The following is a 19,694-nucleotide window of genomic DNA, read 5'->3' as shown; positions in this document are numbered from 1 at the left end:
AAACTTTATTACAACACCCCAATTGCCAAGTAACAAATCAGTAAATTAAGCAAGCAAGTGAAAAAACCTTAGCTTCTGGCTGGGAAGATGCCAAACGGTGCTGAGTCCAAGTCTTCAGCATTGGCTGCATCTGGTGTTGGTGACTCCATTCTCAACACTGAATGTGGTGCCATCTGCACAGAAGAAGTCGCCTTGGTGCCCAAATGTGCTCATTGATGGAACTATGGCTAAGTGTTGGCCTTGAGGACACTGGCTCCCGGGCAGGAGCAGGGACCTTGGGCTCTGCAATTGTAAAGTGTCCAGGTGGGTTATGGTGGTGGTGGGGAGGTACTTCAAGTGTTGTCCTATATGCTGAATTAATGTCAAGCAGGTCTCATTTTGAGGTTGAAAAACAAGAATAAATATCTGGTGTATGAGATGACCCCTGATTTTTGAGTGCTTTTTGAAGGTTCCCCAGCGGTCCTATTATATGCTGGATTATTAATTTTTAAATTAAATTTTTTAATTGTATAAATACATTTAGTCATACAGCATTGTAACAGGCCAATTCATCCCTTTGAGTCCGTGCAACCAATTTACATCCCATTAACCTACACCGCGGTACATTTTGAAGGGTGGGAGGAAACAGGAGGCCCGGAGAAAACCCATGCAGACACTGGGAGAACGAAAACTCCTATCAGGCAGCACAGGATTCGAACCTCCGGTCCCATCCCAATCGCTAGCACTGAAAGGTATTATGCTAACCGCTACGCCAACTGTGCCATCCTGTTTGATTACAAATTTAAAACTGTTGAAGCATGGGTAAATAGAGGAAAAATGTTTCTTTGGCCCAAACATTATGGAGGGCACTATATATGGCACCTTAGTATCAAGAGCATTTACTATTGTCTCACCAGCAATAGAATTTGTCCTTTTGCAGCATGGTTAACACAACGATGTTATGGTGATTGGGACTGGGGTTCAAATCCCGTGCTATGTGTAAGCAGTTGGTTTGCTTTTCCCTTGTCTGCGTGGGTTTTCCCCAAGGGCTAGGTTTCTTCCCATTTTTCTAAACATACCGGAGTTGTAGGTCAATTGGGTGTAATTGGGTGGCACGGGCTTGTGGACTGAAATGGCCTGTTACTGTGCCGTATGTCTAAATTTAATTTAAAATCACCCAGCTCCCGTTGTATCAGACTCATCCCATTTTTTATTGTGAGTTCGTTTGGCAATAGTGGGGTATGTCATTAACCAAAATGATGATAATGAGCATCTCAACTAATTGTTGTGATTTTTTTTGCCAAAATAAAATAATGGACATTTACGCTTGCTGTTGGTTAAATTTTGGAATCAAGAGACAACCACCACTGATAATGATGTTGGCCTCTATAGTGAATTTATTTTGGATAGATCTGGTGAGATGAAGGACTAATGTTACTGCTCAAGTAGATATTGGATCACTAGCATATTACTTAATGGTGTTGACCTGCGTAAAAGGGTTTGAATATCTGAGGCGATATACTCCACGAGGAAGATACAAATTCTCCACATGATATCTAATGTTGGTCTTCATGATTTCTTGGTCACTAATCTATTTGCACCTCCTAAGGTTTAGCCCCAATAATACGTAGCAAAAGTTTATTTCAATATAGAGCACAGTTAGGAAATAAAGCAAGAGACTTCAAAACCATCATAGACTCAACTCAGCTTTGAACAGTTTAAATCTCCTCATACACTTGCTATTTTGTGCATTTAATTTAATGCTGAGTAGAAATGCTTGCTAAGCGACCCACCTGGATGTTGAGAGCCGTGGAGGAACTCTGCTTGCACTGGTTCTTTTGCTGATCTGCATGTGGCTTGAAGATTAAATCTCTAAAACTGCATTTATATTAAGATTGCAGCATGAATAAGGAAATGCAAAAAACAATATTTTTCATGCTTAATTCTGCAGTTTCTTCAGGCTGTATGTATTACATGTAATGAGATGTATGTTGCAGGAGAATCTTGGATATTACTTACTTAAGAACATTAAGTTCTTGCATTACTTTTCATTTTATGGTTACAAAGGCACATAATGACAATACATGACTGGCAATTTCACGTTCTATTTCAAGCATTCCAAACAATGCTTAACTCTGGCAAATGAAAAGTACCCTTTTATTCTCTCTTCATTCTTCCTCCTCTTTTTGGCTGCTTATTTTCATCTGCATCTCTCTCCCTCTACTTCATTGATCTTTTTATTCAATCTGTTCTTTTATTCCTGTATTTTGGTCAATTTACATTTGTGTCCTTGTATCTTTTTTTTGTTGCAACTTGTATAAATCATTGGAGGTATGTTTTAACATTTTGTTGCAGTCTGTGATCAGAGCTGTTCTTTCCTTGTCTTCTTCAGTACTTGATCTCTTTTTATGTGTTCCCTCCAATTAGAATATTTAGATTATAACTAGTTGAAGATTATTGCTTGCATCCTTCTGCAGAATTCACTTAATGCTGACTCATTTTGAAGTCACAAATATTTTTTTCTTTACTGTTAAGATTGTTTTTGCAACTCTTTCTATTAAAGACTTAGTGACCCATTGGTGACGGTATTTCATCTGTGTGCACTTTAGGTTTCATGCCAGAGAACTGTGGAATGGGAAATCGTCCATATTCAGTTTTCTACTACAGTACATACAGAGGATGATTTCAATATTGATTTATGATTGAATTATAGTTTTAAGTACCCCTTATTTTGTTTTATCCATTTCCAGATTACTGCTGCATGTGGGGCAGAATCTATTGGAACCTCCTCGTTTTCACTTCCATGTTCAAATGTGAAATTTGTTCAAATGTTAAATTAGCTCAAATCCCACTAAAGAATTGTTATTTCCAATAATAATTTCATTTATTTTGCAATTGCATTAAAGTGCTTAAAACTGTGCCATAAACTTTCTCTATTTTGTCCCTTTGCAATGACATAAGAAAATAGAAGCAGGAGTGGACTAACAGGCCTCTCAAATCTGCTCCCCCATTCAACATGATCCTGACTTCTGCTGCCTTCAACTCTTCTTCTCTGCCAGTTCCCCAGAACTCTCAATTCCTCTCTCTCTCAAATATTTATCTTGCTCTACCTTTAAATGTGTACAGGTACTCCTCAACTTGTGTCCATGTTCAGTTATATCTCGAAATGGACTGTACATCAGAAATGCAATGTATCCATGTTATCGTTCATCAAATACAACATGGCGGCCACCAAGGCCAGCTCTTAAAAAAGATTGGCCATCCCTGCCGTAGGTGTTATTTTCCATAGATAGGCCTCTACTTTCACTGTAAAATTATAATTTTTATATTTTTTGTAAAAAAATTTTTGGTCGTATATGTGGATGGCCCTAAGTTGTAAGTTGGGGAATACCTATACTTCAGCCAGCAGCTTCCACATTCACACTTAACACAAATCTTTTTTATATTCTTAACTTCATTTGTCTTTTGATTACCATGATCAATTCCATATTGTTTTGGTAGGATAGATTGATTTGAAGACTAGAAATGTTTGATGAAAAAGGAAGCTACATAGTGAACGATATATTTATTATATTTGCAATAAAAGCAGTATTTTGAAGACCTAACATTTATGTCATTTAATTAAGGCATGGATAAAAGTGTCAGTTGACTGTTTCAGGTACAGAATATCTACCACAGAAGAACATTTTCTTTCATAATCTACAAATTTTCTCCTTTCTTTCCTTCCCAATTTCCAGTCAGTGACTTGAGCTGATGTTTTGCTTTACTGCATGGGCTAATATCAGATTTCTGAGTGACTCATTATATGTCACTTGCACTGTATTGTACTGCACTCTACAGGCCAACAAGTTCCAAGGTTGTTGGAAAGCTGAATTCAATGGAGGAAGAGTCAGAAGATATATTTTCAGAATTCACAGGAGGAAAAATAATCAACACCTTTATTTCAAATAATGTACTGCAGAATTCTGCATATTTACTGAGGGATAAAATTCTGCAACCATGTTGGCTTATGTGCTTACGCCAGGGTGCTCAAGATTTAAATTGACATGTTTAGCAAGGCAGTGGAACTAACCTGCCATCTTTAATTATAGATGAATTCATAAAATTTGAGCATATCATGCAAAAGTTTGTCATTTCTGACAGTTTATCTCTATATGGCAGATCAAGGGCTGAGTTGGAACATGAAGCACTGATTGATGGTAACCTTGCAACAGAAGCAAACCTTATTATTTTGGATACTTTGGAAATAATTGTTCAGGTAAGAGAACAAGAACTAGTTGCTTGCAAATGAAAAGAGATCAGGAAATAGCAATGATAGCTACAAATGTTCTACTGTAGATATACAACCATTTACTATTCTTATTCATGTTGCTTTACAAGAAAGAAAGATCCATTGAATCCTACACCAACCTGTAGGATTCAAGGCTGACACCTTGGTTTCCTCCACTGCTGAATCTCACAGCTTCACTCCCCCACCTCCAGCCCTTGCCCTTCCCTATCCCCTCTCCCTACTCATCTACTCCTTTGAGCTCCCTTTCCCACCTCCTTAACCCTCAATTCTCCCCAACTCTCCTCTGATCTCCCAACCTTCCACTTCCCTTCCCCAACCCTCCTCTGCCCCCTTCTGAGTTCCTGTTTTGTTAAGAAAGTGTCAGGTTCTGTGAGTTCAAAGAGAGACGAGTCTGGACATGAGGGTTTCCAATCAAACGTAACTATTAACACAATTAAATAGAAACTATTTATAAGGGGGCGCTTGGGAACATATGCTCAGAATCTATAAGCATGGGAACATACGCAAATAATTTATGAGGGAGCGTTGGAACATACAGGCACAATTTCTTTCTTTGGCTTGGCTTCGCGGACAAAGATTTATGGAGCGGTATGTCCACGCCTGCTGCAGGCTCGTTGGTGACTGACAAGTCCGATGCGGGACAGGCAGGCACGGTTGCAGCAGTTGCAAGGGAAAATTGGTTGGTTGGGGTTGGGTGTTGGGATTTTCCTCCTTTGTCTTTTGTTAGTGAGGTGGGGTCTGCGGTCTTCTTCAAAGGAGGTTGCTGCCTGCCGAACTGTGAGGCGCCAAGATGCACGGTTGGAGGTGATATCAGCCCACTGGCGGTGGTCAATGTGGCAGGCACCAAGAGATTTCTTTAAGCAGTCCTTGTACCTCTTCTTTGGTGTACCTCTTTGGTGCACCTCTGTCTCGGTGGCCAGTGGAGAGCTCGCCATAGAACACGATCTTGGGAAGGCGATGGTCCTCCATTCTGGAGACGTGACCCACCCAGCGCAGTTGGATCTTCAGCAGCATGGATTCGATGCTTGCGGACTCTGCCAGCTCAAGTACTTTGATGTTGGTGATGAAGTCATTCCAATGAATGTTGAGGATGGAGCGGAGACAGCGCTGATGGAAGCGTTCTAGGAGCCGTAGGTGATGCCGGTAGAGGACCCATGATTCAGAGCCGAACAGGAGTGTGGGTATGACAACAGCTCTGCACACACTGATCTTTGTGTGTTTTTTCAGGTGGTTGTTTTTCCAGACTCTTTTGTGTAGTCTTCCAAAGGCGCTATATTTGCCTTGGTGAGTCTGTTGTCTATCTCTTTGTCGATCCTTGCATCAGATGAAATGGTGCAGCTGAGGTAGGTAAACTGGTTGACCGTTTTGAGTTCAATGTGCCCGATGGAGATGAGGGGGGGCTGGTGAACATGGTGGGGAGCTGGCTGATGGAGGACCTCAGTTTTCTTCAGGCTGACTTCCAGGCCAAACATTTTGGCACAATTTATAAGCATGGGAACATACAAGCACAATTTATAAGGGAGCGTGGGAGCCGATCGTAACAGGAGACTAACAGGGAAGAATGTTAGACAGTACATAATTATTAATTTACACAGGCAATATAGTCATTCGCACCCTATACACACCCTCCTGGACCCCTGAATAAGGGGAGGAGGATCTGGTACTACTGTACCCACAGAGGTATTCGCACACCCTTGGATCCCTGATCATTTGAGAGCAGCGGCTCCACTGCCAGTATTGATCTATAGCAATTTGAGCTATATCAATACCACGGCTCAGCTTCAGTGCAGTGTGCACCTTACCTGTGACCCTTCCAAGCAATGTCTGCAGCAGCTACATGGCATAGAGTGGTGTCTGGTGCTAGCACCACATAGCAGAGAGAGCTAGTGTCCTCTGTGCTGGTGCTAAATGCAGGGTTCTTGCCAATAAGAACAAGGAGTGATTTGAATCAGCCAGTGGAAAGGTGTACACTCTCCGCACCATTCCCAATCTTAGCTGGCATTCCACTTGCAGTTTGTAACATTGTTTATAACTTTGTAACTTTGAGTGGAACCATGTACTGACATGTGGTGTGACTTTTGAGTTTCAGATGGGGCCGCCACATGACCATCAGGAACAGGCAGGGACCCTCTCCCTCAGAAAAGACTTCCCAACCCTCCTCCCCCCAACACACACTATTGATCCCCACTCTGCCCATTATCATCTCTTCTGACATTCCTCTCTCAGAGATAGAATGCTCTGACCCCAGTAGAGACCTCACCTTTGTCCTTCTTTGCCCACACCTTGATGAGTTCCATGCATGACATGAAGCCGAACACTTCTTCCATTGTCTCCATGCCACTTCTTCCACCTCCCACTGAAAACCCACCTTAAACCTTCTTCCTCTTCTTGGATACCTTGCCTGGCCATTTGCCTGCTCTAGTTCTATATATTTCCAGCTACCACCAAGACATCAACCATCTCAGCTTTACCACTCCCTTCATTTATTCCAATCTCACCCCCTCAAAATGCTCTGCCCTCCATTCTCTCTGCACCATTCCCAATCTGATTATCAAACCCGCACACAAGGGTGGAGCCATTTTGGTCTGGCGCACTAACCTCTACCTTCCTGAAGCCAGACACATCTCACTTACTCCTTTAACTGGACCCTATCAAAGAACATCAAGCCATCATGTACCATCTGTAACCTCATCACTTCCGGTCATCTTCCTCCCATGGCCTCCAACCTCATTGGTTCCCATCCCTGCACAGACCATTTCTACCTTCTATCCAAAATCTATGAATGCAATTGTCTCAGTAAACTTGTTGTTTTTACGTGCTCCTACCCCACTAAACTAGTATCATCTTTCCTCAACTCCATTTTATCCCCTCTTGTCTCATCCCTCCATACTTTCTTTCATGATACTTCACATATCCTCAATCATTTCAATAACTTCCAGTTCCCTGAACTCAAACACCTCATTTTCACTCCAATCTGTATAAACCTTCATCCCCATACCGAAGGTCTCAAAGCCCTTTGTTTCTTCCTCAACAACACACCAACCAGTCTCCCTCCACCACCTCCCTCCTCTGTATGGCAGAACTTTTGTTCACCCTCAATAACATCTCCTTTGACTCATCCCACTATCTCCAGGTCAAAAGTGTAACCATGGGTACGCACATGGATCCCACCTCTGCTTGCCTTTTTGTTGGCTTTGTGGAGCAATCCATGCTACAAGTCTACGCAGGCAAGGCTCCTGAATTCTTCCTCCGCTATACACACAACTACATTGGCGCTGCCTCGAGCACCCATGATAAGCTCGTCAGCTTTATCCCCTTTGCTGCTAACTTTCATCCCGACCTTAAAACCACTTGATTAATCTCTGGCGACATTCCCAACTTTCTTGATCTCTCTATCTCCATCTCAGGAGATAAACTTTCCACAGAGATTTTCTGCAAACCCAGCAACTATCATAGTTACCTTAGGCAACTTCAACCCTGTCCCCTGTAAGGATTCCATTTCTTTCTCTCAATTCCTCTGTCTCTGCTGCATCTGCTCTCAGGATGAGATCCTCCATTCCAGATCATACGAGATGTCCTCATTCTTCAAAAAACGTGGCTTCCCCTCTGTCACCATCAACTGAGCCCTTATCTGCATCTTCTCCATTTCCCACACATCTGCCCTGGCCCCCTTTGTCCCTAGATGCAACAAAGGCAGGATTCCACTTGTCCTCACCTATCTCTCCACCAGCCTCCATATCGAATATAATTTATTTCACTGAAAACATAATCCCACCACCAGGCTCATCTTCCCCTCTCCACCTTCCACAGGAACCGCTTCTTCCATGTCTCCCTCATCACTTCCCACTAATCACTCCCTTGATACCTAACCCTGTGACTACAGGAAGTGCTACACGTGCTCACACTTCCTCCTTCCATTTGGTACTCCAAAACAGTCCTTCCAAGTGAGGCAACACTTCTTGTGAATCTGTGGTGGGGGGGGGAGAGGGGTTATCTACTGCACCTGGTGCTCCATTTGTGAAATTAGAAGACAACTTGAGAATACAACAATGGTACATAGAAATAAATAAATGTATTCCATTAGAAAAAATAACATATAATTTAAGAAATAATATCACAATATTCAAACAAATATGGGAACCATACATGAAATACAATAGAGAAATCCTACCATGGACCTCCACCACCTAAAATGACAGAAGGAGAAGACAACGAAATGAACTGACTCAGTATATAAAAGTAAAAGACAAAAATTTCTGTTTATTTTTATTAAGTGACGACATTGTTGAACGGGTTTAATGTATTTTATAGATTGAACTTTAAATAAATGGGAAGGGGGGGTGAGGGAGGGAGGGAAGGGAGGGGGGAAAAAGGGGAGAAAATGACACTATATATTCAAGAGAAAAATTGTCTGTATGTATTTTGGTCAGTATGGTTTATAGTGTGAAAAATAAATTAAAAAATTTAAAATTTTTATTCACATTAACATTGACTTCACTGGTTTCCATTAGGCCACTCCCTGTGTCATCCTCTCCTCCATCCTGCTGTCAACTTTCCTTCCCTTTTCCATTGAAAGAGCTATCCCCTCCACTATCACCTCCGCACAAGATTCTCTTGTGCCCTTCCTCCCTCCCATATCCACCTATGACCTCTTACCTGTCTGCATGTGGACATCCCTCTGCCCACCATTTTATTCAGGCATCTGTCTGCATTTTGCCCATACCATGATGAAAGCTCATGCCCGAAGCATTGGTGTAAACTACAATCTTTCTTGTATCACTTTCCTCCCAAAGTGCACATTTAACACCTCTTTCCCCACCCTCCAACCACAATGATACTCCCAATAGTCATCCACACCAGGGATAATTTACCTAACAACTTGCATGCTTTGGGACATGGAGGAAACTGAAGCTGTAGGGAGAAATAAATGCAGTTACAGGGAGAACATGCAGACACCACAAAAGCACTACAAGATTGAACCTGGATTGCTGAAACAACAAAGAACCTACACTACTACAGCACACCTCTCCCATTTAATTTACACACAAACTTAGAGTTAATATATTCAAGACCTATCAGTTGTGTAGATTGGGATATGGATAGTCTCCTCATATTTGCAAGGTGTCTCATTTCCATCAATGTGGCAAATTGCAATGGAATTCTTTAAAAGGAATCAGCTCTCACAGGTGCAAATGCATGGAGAAAATGTGATTCAGGAGGGCGTGGCGTGATGGCATAGGAGAGACATGAGGGTAGTGATCTCTCCCGACGGATTTGTGAAAAACCCGTTTTGAAATGCCCTTTTAATAATATAGAAATTTTAACAGAGTACTATTGGAACAACTTAAAATAACTATGAAAAGAAAACTAGGACTCAAACAATGAAAAACCGATTTTAAAGTATCGTTGAGGTGATGCGGACTTTGGAGCTGGATCAAGGTGACTCGGGTAATATTCCTCCTTGCTCCCAGCGACAACAGTTGGCTACTCCAAGGGTAATGGCAGCGCCAGCACTGTGGAGTTCCGGGCAAGATGGCGCCAATGCAAAGCCATGCTCTTCCACAAATGTTTGAGTTTTCACGCATGTGCACTATTCCTAGTATTTTTCACTGGTCCAGCGAGTCTGGATTGGTGGAGGATCGGTCCGAAACCTCAGTGAGGGGGGGGGGGGGAGAGGAGTGGAAGTTAAAAAAGTAATGGTGGTGGAAGCAGAAGAACTTGGAGCCAATTTCAGAAGAACTTCAATGTAGTGAACAAGAAGAAATGCAAGAAAAATCTGTTGCAGCTCAGGGTCGGCATTTACCGAAATGTAAAGATTATTTTGAGCAACCATTTCAGGCAATGTCTCTTTGGGTTTTAAATCTGTTCATAATAAGCTTTTCAGTTGTTTTTTTTTCCAGACTCTTTTGTGTATTCTTCCAAAGGCGCATTTGCCTTGGCGAGTCTGTTGTCTATCTCGTTGTCGATTCTTGCATCCGATGAAATGGTGCAGCTGAGATAGGTAAACTGGTTGACCGTTTTGAGTTTTGTGTGCCCGATGGAGATGTGGGGGGGCTGGTAGTCATGGTGGGAGCTGGCTGATGGAGGACCTCAGTTTTCTTCAAGCTGACTTCCAGGCCAAACATTTTGGCAGTTTCCGCAAAACAGGATGTCAAGCGCTGAAGAGCTGGCTCTGAATGGGCAACTAAAGCGGCATCATCTGCAAAGAGTAGTTCACGGACAAGTTGCTCTTGTGTCTTGGTGTGAGCTTGCAGGCACCTCAGATTGAAGAGACTGCCATCCGTGCGGTACCAGATGTAAACAGCGTCTTCATTGTTGAGGTCTTTCATGGCTTGTTTCAACATCATGCTGAAGAAGATTAGCATATACAGAGCCGTTGTCATACCCACACTCCTGTTCGGCTCTGAATCATGGGTCCTCTACCGGCATCACCTACGGCTCCTAGAACGCTTCCACCAGCGTTGTCTCCGCTCCATCCTCGACCTTCATTGGAGCGACTTCATCTCCAACATCGAAGTACTCGAGATGGCAGAGGCCGACAGCATCGAATCCACACTGCTGAAGATCCAACTGCGTTGGGTAGGTCACGTCTCCAGAATGGAGGACCATCACCTTCCCAAGATCGTGTTATATGGCGAGCTCTCCACTGGCCACCGAGACAGAGGTGCACCAAAGAAGAGGTACAAGGACTGTCTAAAGAAATCTCTTGGTGCCTGCCACATTGACCACCGCCAGTGGGCTGATATTGCCTCAAACCGTGCATCTTGGCGCCTCACAGTTCAGCGGGCAGCAACCTCCTTTGAAGAAGACCGCAGAGCCCACCTCACTGACAAAAGACAACGGAGGAAAAACCCAACACCCAACCCCAACCAACCAATTTTCCCTTGCAACCGCTGCAACCGTGTCTGCCTGTCCCGCATCGGACTTGTCAGCCACAAACGAGCCTGCAGCTGACGTGGACATTACCCCTCCATAAATCTTCGTTCGCGAAGCCAAGCCAAAGAAGAATAAGCTTTCAAATGTTATGAAGGGATATAAAAGGTATTAAAACAGGATTGGATGAATTTAAGATTAGTTTATTAGCGGATGATGTGTTGATTTATTTAACGGAACCACAAGAGTCATTAAACATTTTACAGGAAAAGTTAATATAATGTGGAGAATTATCAGAGTATGAAGTAAATTGGAATAAAAGTGAATTTATGCCATTGTCTGAAGCCGATTATTCTGTTTGTAAAGGAGTAGCACGCTTTAAATGGACTGATCAAATTAAATATTTGTTTATTAAAATAGATAGACTTATAAAACATTTATATGCTTTAACTTATTTGCCATTATTTTCCATAATTAAAGAGCATTTAATTAAATGGGAAGACTTGCTGATATCTTTAGTTGGGAGAGTGAATTGTATAAAAATGAATATATTTCCTAGACTTCAGTATTTTTTTTCAATCTATTCCTTGTAATATTCCTAAAAAATTTTTAAAGACTTCAATACAGTAGTTAGGACATGTTTATGGAAGGGTAAAATGGCAAGATTATCTATTCATAAGTTAACATGGAAATATTAATTAGGAGATTACAATTTTTAAAATTACTCTAAGGCCGCTCAGCTAAAATTTATTACTAGAATGTTTGATCTTGATAGTCCTTTGACTTGGGCAGATATAGAATTAAATAGAATTAGTGAGGACAGAATGGATCAATTTGTTTATAAATGGAATGTTAAATTGTTAGGTTCTTATAAGTTGCCAATTTTGTCTCATTTGATAGATATTTGGGATGCAATAAATAAAGAAATTAGTACTCAAGGTAAAACATCTAAATATACTCCTTTGTATCAGTATAAGCTTTTTCCTTTTATGGTTAATAATTACCTTCTTAAGATTTGGGATCAGAGAGGGATTAAAATAATTGCTATGAATTAAGCCAATATCTTTCGTTTGAAAGAATGAAAGAAAGATATCAAGTACCAATTTAGACTCTTTTTTTTGTTATTATCAAATTGAATCGATGTATGATTCCTCTGGGAAGAATTTGTTTCTTCCAAAAGAGTCGAAGTTTGAAATGATGGTTCATGATGGAGGGAAGAAAGGATTTATATCTGAAATGTATAAATTATTGCAACAGAAAATGTCTAAAATTGATTTGCATAAATCAAGATTAAAATGGGAGAAAGATTTGGGAGTTGATTTGGATAGAGATCATTGGAAAACTATCTGTAATGATAGTATGACAAAAATTATAAATGTCTGGTATAGACTTGTAAATTATAATTTTATACATCAATTATATTTAACTTCAAAGCATTTAAAAATATATAATTTGATTCCTTCTGATTTGTGTTTCTGATGTAATGTTCAGAAAGGTATGTTGTTACACTCAGTATGGTCTTGTGATAAGGTTAAATGTTTTTGGTCTTGTGTTAAAGATTGTTTACAGAATATTTTGAAAATAAAACTTTCTTTAGATTTATTTTTTTAAATTGGTGATACAAGTGGAATTTGTTTGGTATATAAATAGGATACACTTCAAATAGCTTTTCTGAGACTGGCTCTAGCAGTGGTGAGGAAATGTATAACAAATACATGGAAAGATCAGATAGAACTTAGTTTGCAGAGATGGCATTCAGAATTAAGGTCTTGTATTCCATTAGATAATTTGAGAGATAAATATTTTTTGGGAAGGTTTGGAGCCCATATTTGGATTATTTTAATTGAAAAATTTGAAGATTTTGATCTGGATGTAGTGGGGTTTCCTTATTCCATGATGTATTAATTCTTGTTTTGGTTTTCTTCTTTTTTCTTTCTATTTTAGGGTTTAATTGGGGAAAGTAGTGTTAGAGATGGGAGGAGTGGGTTGTATTGTAGGGGTTAGGGGTGGATAGAAGGTTTTTAATTTTTTTAATATTATAAACCATGTTAAATTTAAGGATTATATTTATGTTATATTATTGGTGTAATCATGGTTGTTTATATTTCAAATAAAATATTTTTTTTAATGTGATTCATCACATGGTGACATTGGAGTGCATTTTTGAGGTTGGAATTCATTTTACATGGTTGATACTAAATAAATCAAAATATGACCACCCACCTCTTCTTGGAATTGACATTGGGAGTGTGTTGTCTGGGTCAGCTTTATGTAAATCCTGTTGGTGGATACTTTGTACCCTGGATTGGTATTCTTTCCATCAATGAGCATGTGGGGTAACATTTTCAAAAAGAGTGAAATAATTTTACTGTTAACACTGTTGAAGGTCAGATTTTAAAATTGTTGCTGTAATTTTTATTTTCTGCTCCTAGACTGCTTCAGTGACGGAGTCTAAAGAGAGTGTGCTTGGAAGTGTTCTGAAAGTACTTCTTCACACTATGGCCTGCAACCAGAGTGCGCTTTACCTGCAGCATTGTTTTGCTACACAGAGGGCATTAGTATCCAAAGTAAGTGTTAAATTACAATAAAACATTTAAAATGACTTTAAATGTTAAATTTCTTTAGATTTTTATATATGCCCACAAACCATGCAATATTTTACTCATGAACTTCTCGAGAATTTGACAAACATTGCACCATATTAAGATGTGACACAAGATCCAAGAACTTCATGATCACTTGGATCATTGACGTCTATCTAAAGTGTGACCATGGAAAGCATTCATAAAATTGGATCAAAGTAAACATCTGGGACAAATTAATTTTACTTGGTTCTTTGCGTGTTTTTATTTTGTCAACAGTTGTTGGGATAATTAGATAACATGCTTCTGTTTTTATCATGGAAATTATGGCATCGAAAGAAAACAGTACCTTGTTTCTAGTTTGTTAACTTTATTGTGGGGCATTGAAATGGAATTACGCTCAACTCTACTCCAAAAGGACCTTTTCTTCTTACTAACTTTTAAGTTCTGGCTTGGTATTTGAAACTTTTGAAAATGTATTCTGCATAATTACAAATTTTAAATTAACACTTTGGACTCAGTTTTCCAGGACTGGTTTTATACCCAAACACCTGCTGGTTTGTACTGGTGTGCATGCTCTAGAACAGGGGTGTCAAACTCAGATTCACAGAGGGCCAAAATTAAAAACTTGGACTAAACCGTGGGCCAAACTAAATATTTATTGAAAATTTTCAACAACATCTGCATGTTTTCTCTTGTTTCAACATATGTAATGTTAAACTTTTTCTTATTAAAATAAATGTTTAATAATAGTTTTGGTTAAACTCTTTCCAGAAGAAGCATTAACAAATGAGAAATAAAATATTAAATAAATAATATTTCTCTATAGCCTTTAAGCTCCTTTTAAATGTATTTTTTTTCACAAGCCAACAAGTCAAAAAAATAACAACTTGCTTCAACGACAAACAGGTTTGTCTTTTAAAATGATGAACATATAGTCTGCCTCTCACCTGTGTTGAAAGGTCCTGTTTTCTGTCTTTTGTTCGGCCATTTTTCGTCAGGGGTTTATTACATGTGAGTTGGGCGACAGGTCGCAAATGCTAATGAAAGTAAAGAGAGGAGGTGGGGGCGATTAGCGGGCTGACGGGCCGGCGCCAATGCATTTGCAAAGCATTCTGGGATTTGTAGTATTAGCTGTGCATGCGCTATACTGGCGCGGCGGTCAGCGGGCCAGCTCTAATACATATTTGATATGATCTTGCGGGCCAAATATAATTATATCACGGGCCAAATTTGGCCCACGGGCCTGAGTTTGACATGTGTGATCTAGAGGTTTACCCATGGACGCAGGCCAGAGTATATTATGAAAGGTTAAAAATGGTTGGTGTCCAAAGGGTTAAAACTGCCCCTCCTCCTAAATGATAAATAAATACAAATTCTGCATTGCTTTTGATTGAATTACAGTAAGTCCATGTTCATAAAATCAATCATGTTAATATCATTTCATATTTCTAAATTTCTTTCTTGCTATATATTTCTGGGGATTGTCTAAGAGAAAATGCCAGTAAGCATCAGAATAAAAGAGTGGGAGGTGGGGGGGGTGGAGTGACAGGACAGGAGATTTTAGGTGGGGAAGGGACAGCAGCATTGAGGAGGAAGGGGGTGGAAAGGCAGGGCTGTGTAGGTGAAAAAACTGGAAAGGCAGGAAATGGGGGAGGGAGAAGAAATGGTATAATAGAAAGAAGTGAAGTCAATGTTAATGCCATCTGGCTGGAAGGTATCCAGATGGAAAATAAGGTGTTGTTCCTCCAATCTATGTGTGGTCAAGATGGGACAGTACATTAGGCCATAGACAGAGTATGACCCAGAATTGAAGTCGTGGGCCACTAGGGGGTCACTGTGGTTGTGGATGGAGAGGAGGTGCTGAGCGAAGCGATCTCCCAGTCTACGATCAGTCTCTCTAATGTAGAGAATGCCACAACGGGTGCAATGGATGCAGTAATAAGTCCTCTGGATGTACAAATGAAGTGTTGCTTAACATGGAATGCCTGTTTGGGTCCTGGACCCTGGTGAGGGAGGAGGTGTGGGCGCAAGTGTTGCACCTTCTGCGGGCAAAGGGGAAGGTGCGAGAGATGCGATGGATGGGGAGGGATGACTGCATAGGGGAATCACAGGGAGCAGTCCCTGCAGAAGGCCAAGAGAGGAGGTGTGGGAAAGATGTGTCTGGTGGTGCAATCCTGTAGTAAGTGCTGGAAATTCAGACGGATGATGTGTTGGATGAATGGTAAGTGAGGATCAGGGGGATTCTATGTTGGTTACGTCTGGGGTAGAGGGGGCCAGGGCAGATGAGCAGGATATGGAGGAGATGCAGGTGACCGCTGTCGATAGTGGTGGAGGAGAAGCCACATTTGTGGAAGAAGGCAGACATTTCGGAAGCTCTAAACTGAAAGACCTCGTCTTGAGAACAGATGCGGCAGAGACTGAGAAATTGAGAGAAAGGGATAAAATCCTTGCGGGGACAGGGTGTGAGGAAGTGCAGTTATTGGGTGCTATCGGTAGCCCAATAATGATGCAGACAGAAGACTGAGGGGAACGATAGGCTTTATTAAGCAAGAGACTGCTGGCCCAGGTCTAGGCTAGTAAAATGAGCGGGAAGGAGAGTGGACTCCACCTTTATGGCCAGGGATCAAGGGAGGAGCTAAGGTAGGGAGACCCCCGGAGGGCGGGCCAGCCAGTACATACAGCCATATCACCACATTCATCACCCCCCTTATTTTTAAAAGAACCCACCGGTAATAAACAAAACCCAGAGGCAATACAACAGCAGAAACAAAAACATTTAACAATCAACAAAACTGGCTGAGGAAGCGGATACCCCCCCCCCCCTCCGGCTAGAGGTTGAGCCACACAGGCAGCCTCCTCTGTCTGCCGGATTGCTGGGGAACCAGCGTTTCAGTACGACAATCCTCCGAAGAGGGGGCTGACGGGGGAGTGTCTGCTGCTGGAACTGTGGGGGTTGGGATGCTGGCGGTAGACTCCTGAAGTACTGGGAAGTCCTCTGCAGCTGCAGTAGGGGTAGGAGCCTGGACGTCTGGCTGCAGGTTGGGCAGCTCGGACTCCAGGGCTATGTTTGGGTGTGGGACTATCGGGTCCACGGTGTGGTCAGCAGCCGGCAAGGCAGTCTCGGGGTCTCCAGCCCTTGCCAGGTCTCGTAAGAGCACCGTGTTCTCGTGGCCATCCAGATACCTCACAAATGAATACTGGGGGTTGGCATGAATGAGTGTACCGCTTCAACCAGTGGATTCGTCTTATGGCCTTTGACGTGCTTCTGAAGGAGAACTGGCCCTGGGGATGTCAGCCAGGGAGGGGCGGAAGAACCATTCACTGACCTCCTAGGGAAAGCAAAGAGGTGTTCATGTGGGGTGGTGTTCATTACGGTGCAGAGTAACGACCGGATAGCATGGAGGGCTTCTGGCAAAACGTCCTGCCAGCGGGACACTGGTAAATCTTTGACCTGAGGGCTAGGAGCACTGCCTTACAGACAGTGCTGTTCTGCCTTTCCACTTGGCCATTATCTCTAGATTTATAGCTGGTGGTCCTGCTGGTGGCTATGCCTCTGGTCAGGAAGTACTGACGCAGCTCCACACTCATGAACGAGGTCCCCCGGTCACTATGAATATAGTCGGGGTACCCGAACAGAGTGAAGATACTGCTCAGGGCCTTGATGACCGTGGTTAAGGTCATATCCGGGCAAGGAATTGCAAAGGGGAACCTGGAAAATTTGTCCACCAGTTTCAGGAAGTAGGCGTTCCTATTTGTGGTAGGGAGGGGGGCCCTTGAAATCGACAGTGAGTCATTCGAAAGGGTGGGTGGCCTTGATGAGGTGTTCCTTCTCTTGCTGGTAGAACTGAGGCTTACAGTCAGCGCAGATTTGGCAGCGTCTGGTCGTGGACCGGACACCCTCGACGGAGTAGGGGAGGTTCCTTGACCTCATAAAGTGATAGAGCCTTATGACTCCGGGGTGGCACAGACTGCTGTGCAGGACCTGGAGACAGTCGAGATGCACACTGGTGCACGTCCCTCGGGATAGGGCATCCAGGGAATCATTGAGCTTACCTGGATGGTACAAGATGTCATAATTGTAGGTGGATAACTCAATCCTCCACCTCAGAATCTTGTCATTCTTGATTGTTGTTTGGCACTGAACATGAAGGCCACTGCCTTCTGATCAGTCAACAGGGTAAATCTCTTATCAGCTAGGTAGTGGCGCCAGTGGTGCACTGTCTCAACGATCGCCTGTGCCTCCTTCTCGACGGAGGAGTGCCGGAGTTCTGGGCCGTGAAGGGTACAGGAAAAAAAACGCTACCTGCCTGTCTGGTTTGATGTGGCGGCCAGCGCAAGGTCAGAGGCATCACTTTCCACCTGGAAGAGGACGGACTCATCCACGGCATGCATCGTGGCCTTAGCGATGGCTCCACGGATCTGATTAAAAGCAGCCTGGGCCTCCGTTGATAGTGGAAATGTGGTTGACAGAATTAGAGAATGGGCCTTATCGGTGTAGTTGGGGACCCACTGCGCATCGTATGAGAACAGCCCTAGACATCGTTTCAGTGGCTTCAGGATGCTCAGGACGGGGAGTTCTAGAAGTGGTTGCATGCAGTCAGGGTCGGGAGTAATGACACCATGTGCCATGACGCATCCAAGAAGGGCCAGGGGCTCCGTGTTGAACATGCACTTGTCCTTGTTGTACGTCAAGTTAAGTAACTTTGCCATATGCATGAACTTGGCGAGGTTTGCGTCGTCGGTCTGCTGATCATGGCCACAAGTGGTGATATTGTCGAGGTAGGGGAACATTGCCGTCAGCCCGTGTTCCTCCACCATCTGGTCCATTACTCTCTGGAAACCAGAAACACCGTTAGTAATGCCGAAGGCCACCCACAGGAAGTTGAAAACTTTCCCGTCGGCTTCGAATCCAGTATAGATTTGATCTCTCGGACGGAGGGGATGTTGGTGGTAAGCCGACTTGAGGTCAATGGTCAAAAAAATTCTATATTTGGCAAGGCGCCCTTATTGACCAAGTCGGCTATACAGGTTAGCGGGTACGCAACCAGCTGGGTGAAGCGGTTGATGGTCAATTACCATCCAGAGCTTGCCTGCCCCTCTGACCACGAGGACCTGTGCTCTCCAGGGACTGGTGCTAAGGGCTGTGATCCCCTCCGCCAGGAGTTGCTGAACCTCAGCCCGGATAAATTGCATATCCTCCGAACTATAGCTCCGACTCTTGGTGGCGATGGGTTTGCAATCCGGGGTGAGGTTTGTGAACAGTGACGGAGGGGGCAACCTTAAGGTGGTGAGGCCACAGGTCGAAGCCGGGGACTGAGTGCCGGGATTGCTGGACCATGCCGGGGATTGGGTGTTGGGTCCACAGGATGGTAACGGGGACCAGCCATTTGGTCAGGGATAGTCACCCGAACGCTGAGGGCTGCGAACAGTCAACGGTGGTTGGGGGCCTCTGAACGCCATCGTCACGCTCCTCAACTGACTCTGAAAGTCAAGGCATAGGAGGATCAGCGCGCAGAGGGAGGGCGTGACTAGTAAAACAAAATTGTTATAACATTCCATCCCCCACTGTCAGTGACGCTACACAATACCACCGAATACTCGTCTCTTGGTCCCTGGCTGCCACGGAAACCATCCTGATCATGGGTTGGACCCGGAGGGAGAGTCTCTGGACCACATCAGGGTGTATGAAGCTTTCCATACTGTCACTGTCAAAAAGACAATTAATTTTATGTCCATTCACCTCAATCTGCATCATTGAGTTCAAGATCATGTGAGGACTGGCTTGTTTAGTGTCACTGAAGCAAGGAGTGGCGTTTCTTCATCGTCGTCATCAGTGGGGAGGCCACGTATCATCAGACGAAGAAGAAGCCGGACGTGGAGTCAAGATGGCCGGAAGTGACATCACTAGCATGGTAAGCCAAGATACCAAGGCTGGTGACCAGTAAGATGGCATTCCTCTCACCACA

The 19,694-nt window shown here is 42.9% G+C and overlaps 1 protein-coding gene across 14 annotated transcripts in view; it reads left to right on the top strand.

Annotated features, from left to right (window-relative positions):
• Positions 1-19,694, top strand: part of dock7 (dedicator of cytokinesis 7) — a 310,961-nt gene that overhangs the window by 217,927 nt on the left and 73,340 nt on the right. For all 14 annotated transcript variants that reach the window (XR_011357731.1, XR_011357730.1, XM_069938284.1 and 11 more), the window contains 2 exons: positions 4,141-4,237; positions 13,576-13,710. Coding sequence is in view for 12 of the 14 variants with exons in the window: in XM_069938284.1 (XP_069794385.1) it covers positions 4,141-4,237; positions 13,576-13,710 (232 nt within the window). In the remaining 2 variants the exon portion in view is untranslated. The remainder of the gene's footprint in view (positions 1-4,140; positions 4,238-13,575; positions 13,711-19,694) is intronic.

This window comes from Narcine bancroftii, chromosome 5 (genome assembly GCF_036971445.1).
Source record: "Narcine bancroftii isolate sNarBan1 chromosome 5, sNarBan1.hap1, whole genome shotgun sequence".
Lineage (NCBI taxonomy): Eukaryota > Metazoa > Chordata > Chondrichthyes > Torpediniformes > Narcinidae > Narcine > Narcine bancroftii.
This window is presented reverse-complemented; position numbering and strand designations above follow the sequence as displayed.